The sequence below is a fragment of the Salmo salar genome, chromosome 04 (assembly GCF_965601325.2).
Source record: "Salmo salar chromosome 04, fSalSal1, whole genome shotgun sequence".
Taxonomy (NCBI): domain Eukaryota; kingdom Metazoa; phylum Chordata; class Actinopteri; order Salmoniformes; family Salmonidae; genus Salmo; species Salmo salar.
In genome coordinates, this window is record NC_138294.1 from 55,464,266 (window position 1) to 55,478,198 (window position 13,933).

Here is a 13,933-nt window from a genome sequence, read left to right on the forward strand (position 1 = left end):
CATAGGCTAGCATAATGACTGTTGTGACCTTTTTATTGACGAGTATTTAGTGAACTAGTTAGGTAGTTAATTTACCGGTTGTGTAGTAAGACTTGCTAGCTAACGTTGGGCCGGCACAATGGCAATGCTAGTTATCATGTCACCACATACAAAAGTATGTTTACACGAACTGTGAGCTAATGTTATCTAGCTAGCTAAATATCGCCTGGTAGGCTAACGTTAGCTATCTACATTAGCTGAAGTTGGCTAACTAGCGCACAAAGGACTTGTGGGCTTAATGTTGTCCCCTTACAAAACACAACTGTTTTGTTCCACTAGTGCATCTTTTGTACATAACTAATCAAATGACATGTGAAGTCTTTTAAATGTCAGCAGGGATGGAAATGAAGCTAGCCCGAGGCTAGTACTTTTCAGACTGGGCTAGTAGAAAACTAGCCTGACACAGCAGTGAAATTGTGCCTTTACAAACATTGCATGCCACAGATTTAGGACCTGAATGTTACCCAAGCTAGTAGAAATTGTGGTCTGCTGGCCCCTACCGAAAGTCCTTATGTTCCATCCCTGCACGTCAGGCCCTTTCAGACGGTCCTCCTCAGTGACCTCACAGCTGAGGGTTTTAACTTTCCTCTTGAGAATTAGAATCATGATTACAGCCGTATAGCTCATGCAATAGCCTAGACTGTCCTGATTATATAGTTGAGCATCCAGTGGCTTTGACATCACAAGTCATGAAAACCTTTGGGCGGGGTTTAATACCCTTATTAAGAGTTGAGGTGGCAGCCTATCTGGATCCTTTGCAATTTGCCTACCACCCAAAAACTGATGTTGAAGATGCTCTGCTCGATCTCCTCCACAGAGTATGTGAGCAAATGGAGAAACCCGGCTGTGTGGTGAGAACAATGTTCTTCCACCTCTCCGGTGCTTTCAATACCATACAACCCCACCTGATGGCCCAACAGATAAAGGACATTCACGTAAATCCACACTCAAATGGATTGTGAACTACCTGACCAATAGACCACAGTTCGTAAGACTGAATCAGGCAGTATCAGATCGGATATGTACAAACACGGGAGCAGCGCAGGTGACGGTACTGTCACCTTTTCTGTTTCCCCTTTACACAAATGACTTCACACACAACAATGAACTGAGCCACTTACAGAAATTCTCTGACTCTGCTATAGTAAGCTGTGCCATGTGAGGAGACAATGCTCATCACAGGGATATAACAGAGTCCTTTGTGAAATGGTGTGAGGCCAATTTTTTTGGGACCTGACAGGACTGAAGACCAAGGAGCTAGTGGTAGATTTTAGGGAAGAGACTGGCACTGTTGACTCTCTTTTATAAGTACTTTGGTGTAATAGTGGACAACAAACTGAACTGGAAGGAGAATTCTGTGTCAATAAAAAAAAAAGAAGCCCATTCCAGACTGTACTTTTTAAGGAAGCTTGGATATCTTTATGTATGTGACAAAATACTTTTTATGTTCTATAGCAGTGTCATCACGAGTGTAGTGACCTATGCAATTGTGTGCTGGAATTTAGCTAAGGAAGAATTAAACAAGCTTGACAAAATCATTAAAGCCAGTGCTACAATTGGCTGCAGCCTGGAATCAATGCAAGACATTTTCATAAAAAGGCTGCATGTAAAAACACACATAATCATGGACAATGACACACACCCACTCCACAGCATTCTAATGCAACACAGGAGCAGCTTCAGTAGCAGGTCCATACTGCCCAGATGTTCCACAGAGGTTTAGATGGTCATTTTCTACCCACAGCCATGAGGCTTTTTAATGAGTGTAATGGACTAACTGTTTTGAGGTCTTTCTATTGGAAAATGTTGTTTGTTTTCCTCAGAGTAGGATAGAAAACAGCACTTGAACCAGATTATTATTTTAAGGATACTATGGTTGGTGCATGTGCCTTTGTCTTAATGTGTTTAAAAAAAAAAAATGTATCATGTTTGTCATTGTTGCCTGTTCTGTCACAAAGTCAGTGATGATGCATGCTGTGATAAAACAATTTCCCAAATTGGGATTAATAAAGTAATTCTCTACTCTCATTCCAGGTAATTCCTCTGTCCCATCCACATAGTAGTTTTTTTTAGATGTGCCGATAGACCGAAGTCCAGTCTATTTTACTGTTACTATAGTCAAGTCTGGGGTTATGGTATTTAAATATAATGTTACCATTTTAGTGGCCTTTCAGACAGGTGGACTGGATCCCCAGTGACACTTGGGTCTGCAGCTACCATTTTCCATTGAGAAATGGCCCTGTATTTACAAGAAAAGGTAGCTCATCCACCATGACAGATGAGGAAGATCCAGACTCATCCACCATGGCAGAAGAGGAAGATCCAGACTCATCCACCATGGCAGAAGAGAGGAAGATCCAGATACTGATCACAGTCTGATATCTGGGGTAATGTGGTTAATGATTATATAATTGATTAAGTGGCTCTTTGTAGAATGTTGACAGCTGTAACTTAACTTAATTACTACACTCAGCGACACAGGATAAAATGTATCCCTCATGCTGGCCCTGACCAAACCGGTAAGTTACCCCTAACTATAGCTGCACTTCTCCACTTGGCCAGACTTATAGTGGTCTTCTCCCCTTTTAATGCTCTTATGCTCATCCTTGAAAAATACCATGTCTGAAATGGACATATTGTACAAACAATTATCTAGGCTAAGTAAAACAAATATTTGTATCTATTGCTCTGCTAACTAGCTAAAGTGTAGTCAATGGCTAGCTAAGACAAAGGAGACGTAAGAAGTTCTCGGATCGCGCTGGTGAACGGTAGCTGACAGTGTTGGCTAGCGATGAATTTGTAGTCTTGCTGAGGTCTTAACTGTTGCTAATTAGAATTTTTAGTTTGGGAGTAAATTTAGGCAAATATATTGAGAACTCGCACTGTCCAAGAGGGAATTGCACGGTTATCAAAACGTCACCGCAAGGTAAGCCTACTTTTACCCCTTTTTCTCCCCAATTTCATGATATCCAACTGGTAGTCTTGTCCCATAGTTGCAACTCCAGTACAGATTCGAGGAGAGACGAAGGTCGAGAGCCATGCGTCCTCTGAAACACGACCCTGCCAAGCCGCACTGATTCTTGGCACACTGCTTGCTTAACCCGGAAGCCAGCCGCATCAATGTGTCGGAGGAAACACTGTACAACTGGCGACCGAAGTCAGTTTGCAGGCGCCTGGCCCGCCACAATGAATTGCTAGAGCGCGATGGGACAAGGACATCCCTGCCGGCCAAACCCTCCCCTTACCCCGACTATGCTGGGCCAATTGGGCGCCGCCTCATGGGTCTCCCGATCACAGCCAGCTGTGACACAGCGTGGGATTGAACCCATGTCTGTAGTGACGCCTCAAGCAGACCGCTGCGCCACTCGGGAGGCCTTGGAGGGTGGACAAGGTGACTTATCAATATATTCATCTGTATTTACCCCTCAAAAAATGAAATGCTAATGTGGCTATCATAAAGAACTACAAATACCACGGTGATTTGGACGAGACTGCCGAATCGAGGCAAAGGTAATAATCTCTGGATGTTAGCTAAATGTAGTAATGAAATTAATTGGCTAAATTGCTTTAAATTGACAATTCTATTAACTGTCTTGTGCAAGTTTTAAAATGACACAATACCTGTTTAGCAAAGGTTTCAGCTAGAGATGGCTTGCAGGAGCCTGCTGAGGTTTGTAGTCTTGCATAATGTCTACTTTGATGCTAATTAGCATTTTTGAATATGAGCGCAAATGGAGCCAAATAAATAATGTGGCCTTGTCCGAGAGAGATTTACATGGTTATCAAAACATCATGTCAGGGTAAGCCTATACGAAACAGCCCTTATTTTAAGTGTTTCTAAAATCCCCTATGGGTAAAATGAACGGTGTAAAAATGATTGGAACCATTTCCCTGTTTGACCGCTGGGTTTAATGGGTATTATGACACCTCCACTGTGGGACTCTATTTGGTCCCGTCTTCCAATGTTTTAATGTTAAGAGCAGTGTTGTGTTCGAGACTGATTTTAAGGCGAAGAACGGAGGTGGGGCGAGACCGAGACCAGAAAAATGCGAGTCCAATTCAAGACCTTGATTGTAATTTTGTCAAATAACCACCATAATAAGAGTTCTGAAATATGAACATTTTGAACAATTCTTTAGACATTCAGAATAGTGAGAAAATGCATGCTGGGTGACAAATCCAATCTACTAATTTACTAACTCAAACACAGTGGGGAACAATGGGCCTTCTACGCCTTCTGGAGAAGGGCAAAGATTTATAAAATGACAATTATATTATTTTCAATGATCTGATTTAATCTCTTCAATATTTGTTTGGAAGGGTTAACACTAAAGAAAGAAGAAAAAAGATCCAATCAAGATTTTTCTTTTGCTGGTCTCCAGGGGGAGAAATCTAGCTAGCTAAGTCAGCCATTGGCTAGGCCACTATAAGCTAGATAAAGGCATCTGCCATTCAACTGTATTAGGGCAACAATTTGGAGTGACAGTGGAATCAACCAATCACATTTTGACTTAATGAGTGGGACCGTTTTTACAAAAACGTATGGTAACTTCTGCTGCCTTGAAGGCCAACAGGTCACAATAGAGAGCAGTAGTTTTCCCATGGTCTAGCTAGCTTTTGTTGTCGGCTAGTTTGCACTGGCTGCAGCGGTGTTATCAAAGAGGATTGTTGGTAATTTGTTAGCTTTTCCCTTTTCAAGAATGACTTTCAACAATAAGTTAGATTTCAAATGATCATCTGGTGAGTGGAACTGTGATTATTGCAGTGTGCTTTCTGTTAGCCATCTCTTTTAAAATAACTTGTGTGTGTATGAAACATTGCCGTCAGTTCCACTTTAAATGCCAATCTTATTAATCTGTTCATATACACCTCCAGGAAGAATAACACTTACATTTCTGGCAACCGACGACTTAGATATGGTCATTTTCCTAAATTCTTAGAATGTTTGGGAATTATGGAATTTCTGAAAATTCTATAGCAGTATAGAGTGGAAAGCAGCTGTGCGTTTGGACAATTAATTGACACTACACTGAATAAAACCAAACTACCAGAGTCTACACAGACCGGTGCGCTATAGCCAATCAGAGGTACAGTAGACCTTTATACAGAACAAGCCATTTGCCACATGGGCCTGCCATCATTCACTTTGAATTGGAATGTGTTTACAGTCAGTTGCAACAGCGTAATTTTAGATAATCAGAATGCATTTGCCAAAAGCCACAAAATCAACCTGAATGGATATATGTAAACACCACGGGAGTCCTCTTACGTTTGGTAACTTTACAGTCCTATTGATCATACAACCATGAAAAGGTAGGTGCTCTCTCCCTCAGTTATACACATCAACAACTAATGCTAGCCAGAGCAAGATTAGCTAAAATCTAAGGAAGGAACATTAGATAAACCCTCAAACTTTTTAAGCTAGTTTGTCAATAAAATTGCGCTGTTAAACGATGGGGAACTGTAGCCTCTTCTTCTTTCTGCAGCTTGGGTGCTTGGTTGGGACAAGCATGCAAACTGGCTAAAGTTGGAGAGCTAGCTACTTCCAGACACAAATGAGAGAACACGTCACTGACCATTTTACTTGCAGTAGCAGAGCTGGTTGGGCTGTTTACATGTAATCTAGAACTTTCTTGATTAACTTTTTTCCCCTATGTTTACTGACACCTGTCATTCAGCAGGTGTTGCATGTTCGTAAATTCATCAGTTCTGTGCTCTGGCACACACACACGAGAGTGCTCTGAAATCGGAGTAGATGGCCAGAGTGAATTTGCGAATGCAAGAGATATGCTAACTGTATAACAGTCGTTCTTGCTAGCTAACAAAATGACACATCTGTATCTCTAGCTTTGTATAGCCACCGAAAAATGATGAGGGGAAGTCATTAACACCCACTCCTATAATGGCATGAAATGACATCTTCCTAGCAGCTATCTAACGTTAGGGCTAGCATAGCTGGGCTAGCATAGCTCTCAAAATCATACTTTTTGTTGAGGGAAAACAAACAAAAAATGTGAAATCCACATCAATCTGGTAGTCCTGTCAGGGCCTGGCTCCCCAGTGGGTGGGCCTCTGTCCACCCAGGCCCATCCATGTCCAAGACCCTGATGCAAACAAGCATTATGACAATTGCGCATCATAAATAGCCTACTAACCAACACTTGGGACTAAACTTTTTCAATACCTGATTTGCATACCCATTGTTGCTTTAGTTAGCATTTACTGGTAGATATCCAGAGCGATTTACAAGTTGTGATAAGAGCGTCTGCTAAATGACTTAAATGTAAATGAAACGTCTTTCGTACCCTACCTGCTACCGATGTCATTCATCTGTCAGCTGCTCCATTCCAAAACCAGCTGAGAGCTGCATACTCTTGCTGCCTGCAGATGATATTCCGCAGAAACTAGGCTGTGTCCAGCGCGCATGTGACTATATTTTACGTGCTTTGCGATTGTGTAGGCTACTTTGTGAATGATTTCGCTCTTGTACAACACAATTGATAAATCGTATACCTACACTACGTTGATACGCATAAATAGGGATTAAGAAGTGAGTATAAGCAATGCCCACTGGAGAAGGGGAAAAAAAAGGTTTATACCTGCGTATACCCTCCACTACAACACTGGCCCTTTACAAAAACAAAAAGTGCACTATCCTACTTGAGTGCGCTGGTGTTACGGTTGCTGTCCTAACATAATCACGAACCTGTCACACTGAAGGCCTATAGGTTCGCCACAGCGCAAACATGTCTATAATAGATAAAGGCTGTTAAGATATTAACGTTTCAAGAAAGGAGTGTATATATTAGGCCTGGCGAAGCGGTTTATGCGCTGGTTGAATAGACGCTGATAATTCCGTTTTTTACTCGGCTGGTCTCGGGAAGAAATTACGTGTCCTCATTGTCCAAGACCGAGACACTCAATATGTGGTCTCGAATACTACAACACTGGTTAAGCGCACGAATGCTTGCACAATTACAACATTATAACGTATGTTATTGTTTATATTCATGCGCCAGTCAGTGGATACTGTTACAAAACATGAATACATCATTCACGTCCACTAGGAATTTGGCGCGTAAATGAACTACGTTAAAAATATTTATTTTTGGGGACACCTTATGCCATCCTTTGATTGGCCAAGCATAACGTCAGTCACCATTTAACCGCACCTATCCCCACCCCCATCCAACCACTGGGTTTAATGTGCTATATGTTTACTACAGTATTAGTAATAAGAGAACGCCACTCTGCAAACTGTGAACTCAATCACAAAACATAGCTCTTTAGTTTCATTAAAGAAGAGAACCTACATTCCAACATGCCCAAGAGAAAGGTATGTAGAGCTTAGATTAATATGCGGATATACTTTTTGCCCGTATAAATCAGTCTGATATTATGAAGCCTTCGAGGCGACGGATATTTAATACAAATCTGCCATAGGAATTTATGTTAACTCTTGTAAAAAAAACAAATTGAAATAATTATTCGATTTTTTTGGTTTGCAAATATCGCCATATTTCCAAGAATTTAGAATGTTTTTAGCGATTTATTTAGAGGCGTAAACAATCTTGTTTGAAGCCATACTGGATCTCCATGCTATTGAAACCACAAGCAGCCATGCTTTGCAGTTCCCATCCCATCCATCTCGAACACAGCGAAACAAAACGGATGCCTTTTGACAGTTAGATCGTGTAAATCTGCATTGAGGGGGGTATAGTTTTTACTTAATTTTCAATTTTTTCCCTCGATAATTGCATTTTAAGACCGTCGCAAATATTAATTATTTGAATGATTTCTTTGTTCATCGCGTTAAATAGGTGCTATTGCCCCTTATCACCAGATGGCGGAACACAATTGATTCTGCCCCTCCCCCTTATACATTTGGCGAAAACCGATGAAGACTAATGCCCCACTGAAAAAAGTAATGGTGCAACTGCTTCTGCTTTTCAACGCATAGAATTTGAAGCGCTTGTCTAGAATGAGTAGAGGCTGTCTGAATGGGCAAAGTGTAGGCTATTGCCTATGTTTGCAAGGGGCTAAGTAAGTTTGTCAACTTGCAGTTACTCATTTTAGACAATAGGTAAATATTCAGCGATATTATGTTTGGAAACAAAAGCATACATATCTATCATCTTAAAATAATTAATTTTTCATCAATTTTGCAGGGAGCTGATGGCGATGTCAAGGAGGAGGTAAGTTATATACACACACTTGAATATCACCCTTGTTGAATAGGCTACAGGTTGTAATCTTCACCATGATTAAAATCCTCAATAGTGATCACTGGTGATTTTATCAAATTATTTGGTCGCAAAAAAAACAGAAAATACTCCCAATAGTTAAAAGATAATGCATTCTTGAAATAGGGAAATATTCAATTGTCTGCATTATGAAAATACATCAAGCATCCTCATTCAATTATTTTTGAAATGTTGTCACACACCTTTGAGTAGTATTGTTATTTTTCGTTACATTAGCCTTCAAGGAGATCTGCACGGTTGTCATCAGTGAGTAAATTCTTTCCTTTTTTTTTCTTTAAAGCTTCCTTTTGGAATTGTGATTCTTGATAAAGGGCAGAAGCACAATTTTTTTTTTTTGTTTTTTTTAATCTATGTGTTTTTTGTCCTGTTTCATGGTATGCAAGTCATTGCTTTGAGAACCAATATAGTCTTCTGTATTTTTCAGAAACCAGTACCTTCAAAACCATCACCAAATCCAAAAAAGCCAGCTAAGGTAATATTTACCTGCCTTCAATATCTACTCATTTACATGATTAAGTATAATGTGTTTAATGTCATTGTTCTCTTTCTGTCACATTTCTATATGAAATGTTTAGACAATTTCATGATTCGGAGGTGCCAGGCAGAGACAATTTGACATATACGCATGTAAATTGACCCCACAGAAAGAAAAAATAAATAACAAGAAGAAGGCGAAGGCAGCAGCGGTCGAGGAGCCTAAAGAGGAGACCCAGACTGAAAATGGCGAGATCAAGACAGATGAAGTATGTCATGCCATATTAGTGATACACGGTCTCTTTTCTATTACCAATTATTTTTACTTTAAATATTATCTTGAAGGTTGATGTTTTTAGTTAGTTGTTGTATCTTACTATTTCTGGAGGCAAATCCATCTAAAAGCATTAATCATTCAAGATTCTCAGTGTCTCACAGTGAATGGCTCTTTTGTCATCTTACAGGTAGAGACTCCAGAAGAGAAGACTGAGTAGCACTGCTCCCGTCCATCCAATCCCCTGCCTTGTATGGCCCCCAAGTCTCATATGTTTTCCCTAAAACCTCCATTACCTTAACAGAGGAATATTTTTATCAACAATTTTGTAATTATTGGTACAGGGTTTTAGCACAACACAGCTAAATATGGAGGATTGTTCTGTTGTGCAGTGGTCATAAAGTGTTTTTAAGCAAACGCAATTACGGTTTTGTTTTTTTATTAGTGTTGGGACTTTAAAAAATAATTCTGGATGGCAGACTAATTGCAGGTGGTATAGTGTCACATTGTAGGTTTGCCAACTCAGAACATTTCACTTTTGTAGTTGGTTGTTTTTTTACCCTTTATGTACAGTGGTTTTTCTTTGGGAGGTGTTTACTTCTTTTCAACTTGATTGTCTGTAAGCAATTTTGGAAACATTTTAAACATTCCAGGCTTAAAGGACAATTTCTCAACTTCATATTCATAATCTCCAGCACCACCGCAACATCAACGTGAAAATTGCTAATTTGATTTGTTGTAAAAAAAATATATAGGAATATTTTCAATGCATGGTGTGATTTTAACAAATGAGTTGCCATTAGCTACTAATTGGACACTTCCTCAGTTTTTTTTTTTTTTAAACCACAAACATAGAAACGCCCCATTTTCACATATGTTGATGTTGTGCTAGAGATTAAGCAGAATGTTTTTAAATTTCCCTAATGTGGACATACATGCTTTTTAAATAATCTTGCTCTGAATTATTTTGACACAAATTATTTTAACGGAGGAAGAGGCTTGTTGGAAGTTGCTTATGCATTTTGAAACAAATGTTGGGATTTTAACACTGAAAATGTATCTACTGAAATATGCAGCTGTGTTCCCACTGAAGTTCTGGATATTTAATTGGAATTTAATAAAATAGTAATTGGAATTTCTCATGAGGTTGCGATGGTCTCATTATTTTACGTGTCATTATTACTGTATCATTACAGTACTAAACTCACAATAGTAGACCATCTAGCCAACCAGTTGTTCTGATTGTTATTGTGGTATGTATATTATTGTAATACTAATATATGGGAAACATTGTTATAACAGATTCTAGTCAAAGGTAGCATTTTACAACCTACTGGATTTGGCGACATATTTGCTGACCAAAATAAAAAATGAGACTGAAAGGATCCTAGGTATCGTGCCAGTCTACTTGCAAGCACAAATAACCACAAAGACATTATCTGTCTTGCAAAAGCATGACACTTTTCAGATCTATACATTATGATTGTTTGACATGCAAAGTTGTAATCATGCTCTAACTATGCCTAAGTAGTGTTTGGCAGTTCCCATTGCAGGGAGCTTTATGGTAAGTGTTATGCTTGTCTGAAAAGAACTCTGTACTGCTGCTTGCAAGTTGCAACTATATTTTAATATTTTGACGTATATGCTAAACCAGTTCAGCTTGTGTCATGTAGTGAAGGCAAGAAAATAGAATTTACTTATCACAAGAAAAGTATAATTGACCTTAATTGTTTATTTGAAAATTTACTGAACAAAAAGTGTTTTCGGAAAGTATTCAGACCCCTTGACTTTTTCTATAGCCTTATTATAAAATTGATTTTAAATTCCCTCTATATACACGCAATTCCCCATAAAGACCAAGCGAAAAGAGGTTTAGAATTGTTAGCAAATTTATTTAAGTATTCAGACCCTTTGCTATGAGTCAAAACTGAGCTCAGGTGCATTCTGTTTCCATTGATCATCCTTGATAAGTTTCTACAACTTGGAGTCCACTTGTGGTAAATTCATGTGATTGATGTCCAATCAAATTTATTTATAAAGCCCTTTTTACACTGCCGATGTCACAAAGTGCTATACAGAAACCCAGCCTAAAACCCCAAACAGCAAACAATGCAGATGTAGAAGCATGGTGGCTAGGAAAAACTCCCTAGAAAGGCAGAAACCTAGAGAGGAACCAGGGGTGGCCAGTCCTCTTCTGGCTGTGCCGGGTTGAGATTATAACACTACATGGCCAAGATGTTCAAACGTTCATAGATGGACAGCAGGGTCAAATAATAATCACAGTGGTTGTAGGGGTGCCAGTTGGCTTTTCAGTTGGCTTTTCATAGCCAAGCATTCATAGTTAGAGACAGCAGGTGCGGAAGAGAGTCGAAAACAGCAGGTCCGGGACATGATTTGGAAAGGCACATACCTGTCTGTATAAAGGTCCCACAGTTGACAGTGCATGTCAGAGCAAAAACCAAGCCATGAGGTCGAAGGAATTGTCCGTAGAGCTCTGAGACAGGATTGTGTCAAGGCACAGATCTGGGGAAGGGTACCAAAAAATGTCTCAAGCATTGAAGGTCCCCAAGAACACAGTGGCCTCTGTCATTCTTCAATGGAAGAAGAGTGGAACCACCAAGACTCTTCCTAGAGCTGGCCCGCCTGGCCAAACTGAGCAATCGGTGGAGAAGGGCCTTTGTCAGGGAGGTGACCAAGAACCTGATGGTCACTGACAGCTCTCCAGAGTGGCTCTGTGGAGATGTGAGAACTTTCTCGAAGGACAACTATCTCTGCAGCACTCCAATCAGGCCTTTATGGTAGAGTGGCTAGACGGAAGCCACTCCTCAGTAAAAGGCACATGACAGCCCACTTGGAGTTTGCCAAAAGGCACCTAAAGGACTCTCCAGACCATGAGAAACAAGATTTTCTGGTCTGATGAAACTAAAATTGAACTATTTGGCCTGAATGCCAAGCGTCACATCTGGGGGAAACCTGACACCATCCCTATGGTAAAGTATGGTGGTGGCAGCATCATGCTGTGGGGATGTTTTCAGCAGCAGGGACTGGGAGACTAGTCAGGATCGAGGGAAAGATAAACAGACCAAAGTATAGAAAAATCCCTGATGAAAACCTGCTCCAGAGTGCTCAGGACCTCAGACTGGGGCAAAGGTTCACCTTTCAACAGTACAACTATGCTAAGCACACAGCCAAGACAACTCAGGAGTGGCTTCGGGACAAGTCTCAATGTCCTTTAATGGTCCAGGCAGAGCCCGGAGGTGAACCCAATCGAAAATAGCTGTGGAGCGAAGCTCCCCATCCAACCTGAAGCTTGAGAGGATCTGCAAAGAATGGGAGAAACTCCTCAAATACAAGTGTGTCAAGCTTGTAGCGTCATACCCAAGAAGACTTGAGGCTGTAATCGCTGCCAAAGGTGCTTCAACAAAGTACTGAGTAAAGGGTCTGAATACTTAGCTAAATGATATTTCAGTTCTTTATTTTCAATACATTTGCAATACCCTGTTTTTGCTTTTCATTATGAAGTATTGTGTGTAGATTGAGGGGGAAAAAACAATTTTATAAATTTTAGAATAAGGCTATAACTTAACAAAACGGGTCTGAATACTTTCCGAATGCACTGTATAAACGCAACATGTAAAGTGTTGATTTCATGAGCTGAAGTAAAAGATCCCAGAAATGTTCCATACACACAAAAAGCGTATTTCTCTCAAATGATGTGCACAAATTTGTTTATATCACTGTTAGTGAGCATTTCTATCACTGTTAGGGAGCAATTGGCATATTGATTGCAGGAATGTCCACTAGAGCTGTTGCCAGATAATTTTATGTTCATGTCTCTACCATAAGTTGCCTCCAACGTTGTTTTAGAGAATTTGGCAGTACGTCCAACCTGCCTCACAACTGCAGACCACGTGTAACCACTTCAGTCCAGGACCTCCACATCCGGCTTCTTCATCTGCAGGATCATCTGAGACTAGCCACCCGGAAAGCTGATGAAACTGTGGGTAACCGTCTCAGAGAAGATTAGCTGCGTGCTTGTCATCTTCACCAGGGTCTTGACCTGACTGAAGTTCGGCGTCGTAACAGACTTCAGTGGGCAAATGCTCAACTTCGATGGCCACTGGCATGCTGGAGAAATGTGCTCTTTACGGATGAATCCCGGTTTCAACTGTACAGGGCAGATGGTGTCGTGTTGGCGAGCGGTTTGCTGACATCAACAATGTAAACAGTGTGCCCCATGGTGACGGTGGGGTTATGGTATGGGCAGGCATAAGCTACGGACAACGAACACAATTGCATTTTATCAATGGCAATTTGAATGCACAGACGTTCCGTGACGAGATCCTGAGGCCCATTGTCGCCCCATTCATCCACCACCATCACCTCATGTTTCAGCATGATAATGCGCAGCCCCATGTCGCAAGGATCTGTCATCGGATGGGGCTACAGGGTCTTCTGATCCCTCCTGTCTCCAGTATTTATGCTGCAGTAGTTTATGTGTCGGGGGGCTAGGGTCAGTCTGTTACATCTGGAGTATTTCTCTTGTCTTATCCGGTGTCCTGTGTGAATTTAAATATGCTCTCTCTTTCTCTCTTTCTTTCTTTCTCTCGGAGGACCTGAGCCCTAGGACCATGCCTCAGGACTACCTGGCATGATGACTCCTTGCTGTCCCCAGTCTACCTGGCCATGCTGCTGCTCCAGTTTCAACTGTTCTGCCTGCGGCTATGGAACCCTGACCTGTTCACCGGACGTGCTTGTTGCACCCTCGACAACTACTATGATTATTATTATTTGACCATGCTGGTCATTTATGAACATTTTAACATCTTGACCATGGTCTGTTATAATATCCACCCGGCACAGCCAGAAGAGGACTGGCCAC

General features: G+C 40.8%; 1 protein-coding gene across 1 annotated transcript; it reads left to right on the plus strand.

Annotated features, from left to right (window-relative positions):
* The first annotated feature begins 7,209 nt into the window (after positions 1-7,209).
* LOC106603327 (uncharacterized) lies at positions 7,210-9,901 on the plus strand. Its single transcript, XM_014196867.3, has 6 exons — positions 7,210-7,375; positions 8,208-8,234; positions 8,520-8,549; positions 8,728-8,775; positions 8,948-9,046; positions 9,242-9,901. Exons 1-6 carry the CDS (start codon positions 7,361-7,363, stop codon positions 9,269-9,271), a joined length of 249 nt encoding a protein of 82 aa, XP_014052342.1. The 5' UTR covers positions 7,210-7,360; the 3' UTR covers positions 9,272-9,901.
* The last annotated feature ends 4,032 nt before the right edge of the window (positions 9,902-13,933 follow it).

What these genes read in the sequence shown, in the direction of transcription:
- LOC106603327 (XM_014196867.3), top strand. An exon ending in ATGGCGATGTCAAGGAGGAG is followed by an intron (nt 8,235 to 8,519) that starts GTAAGTTATATA and finishes TCGTTACATTAG; the next exon opens with CCTTCAAGGAGATCTGCACG. An exon ending in GCGAGATCAAGACAGATGAA is followed by an intron (nt 9,047 to 9,241) that starts GTATGTCATGCC and finishes GTCATCTTACAG; the next exon opens with GTAGAGACTCCAGAAGAGAA.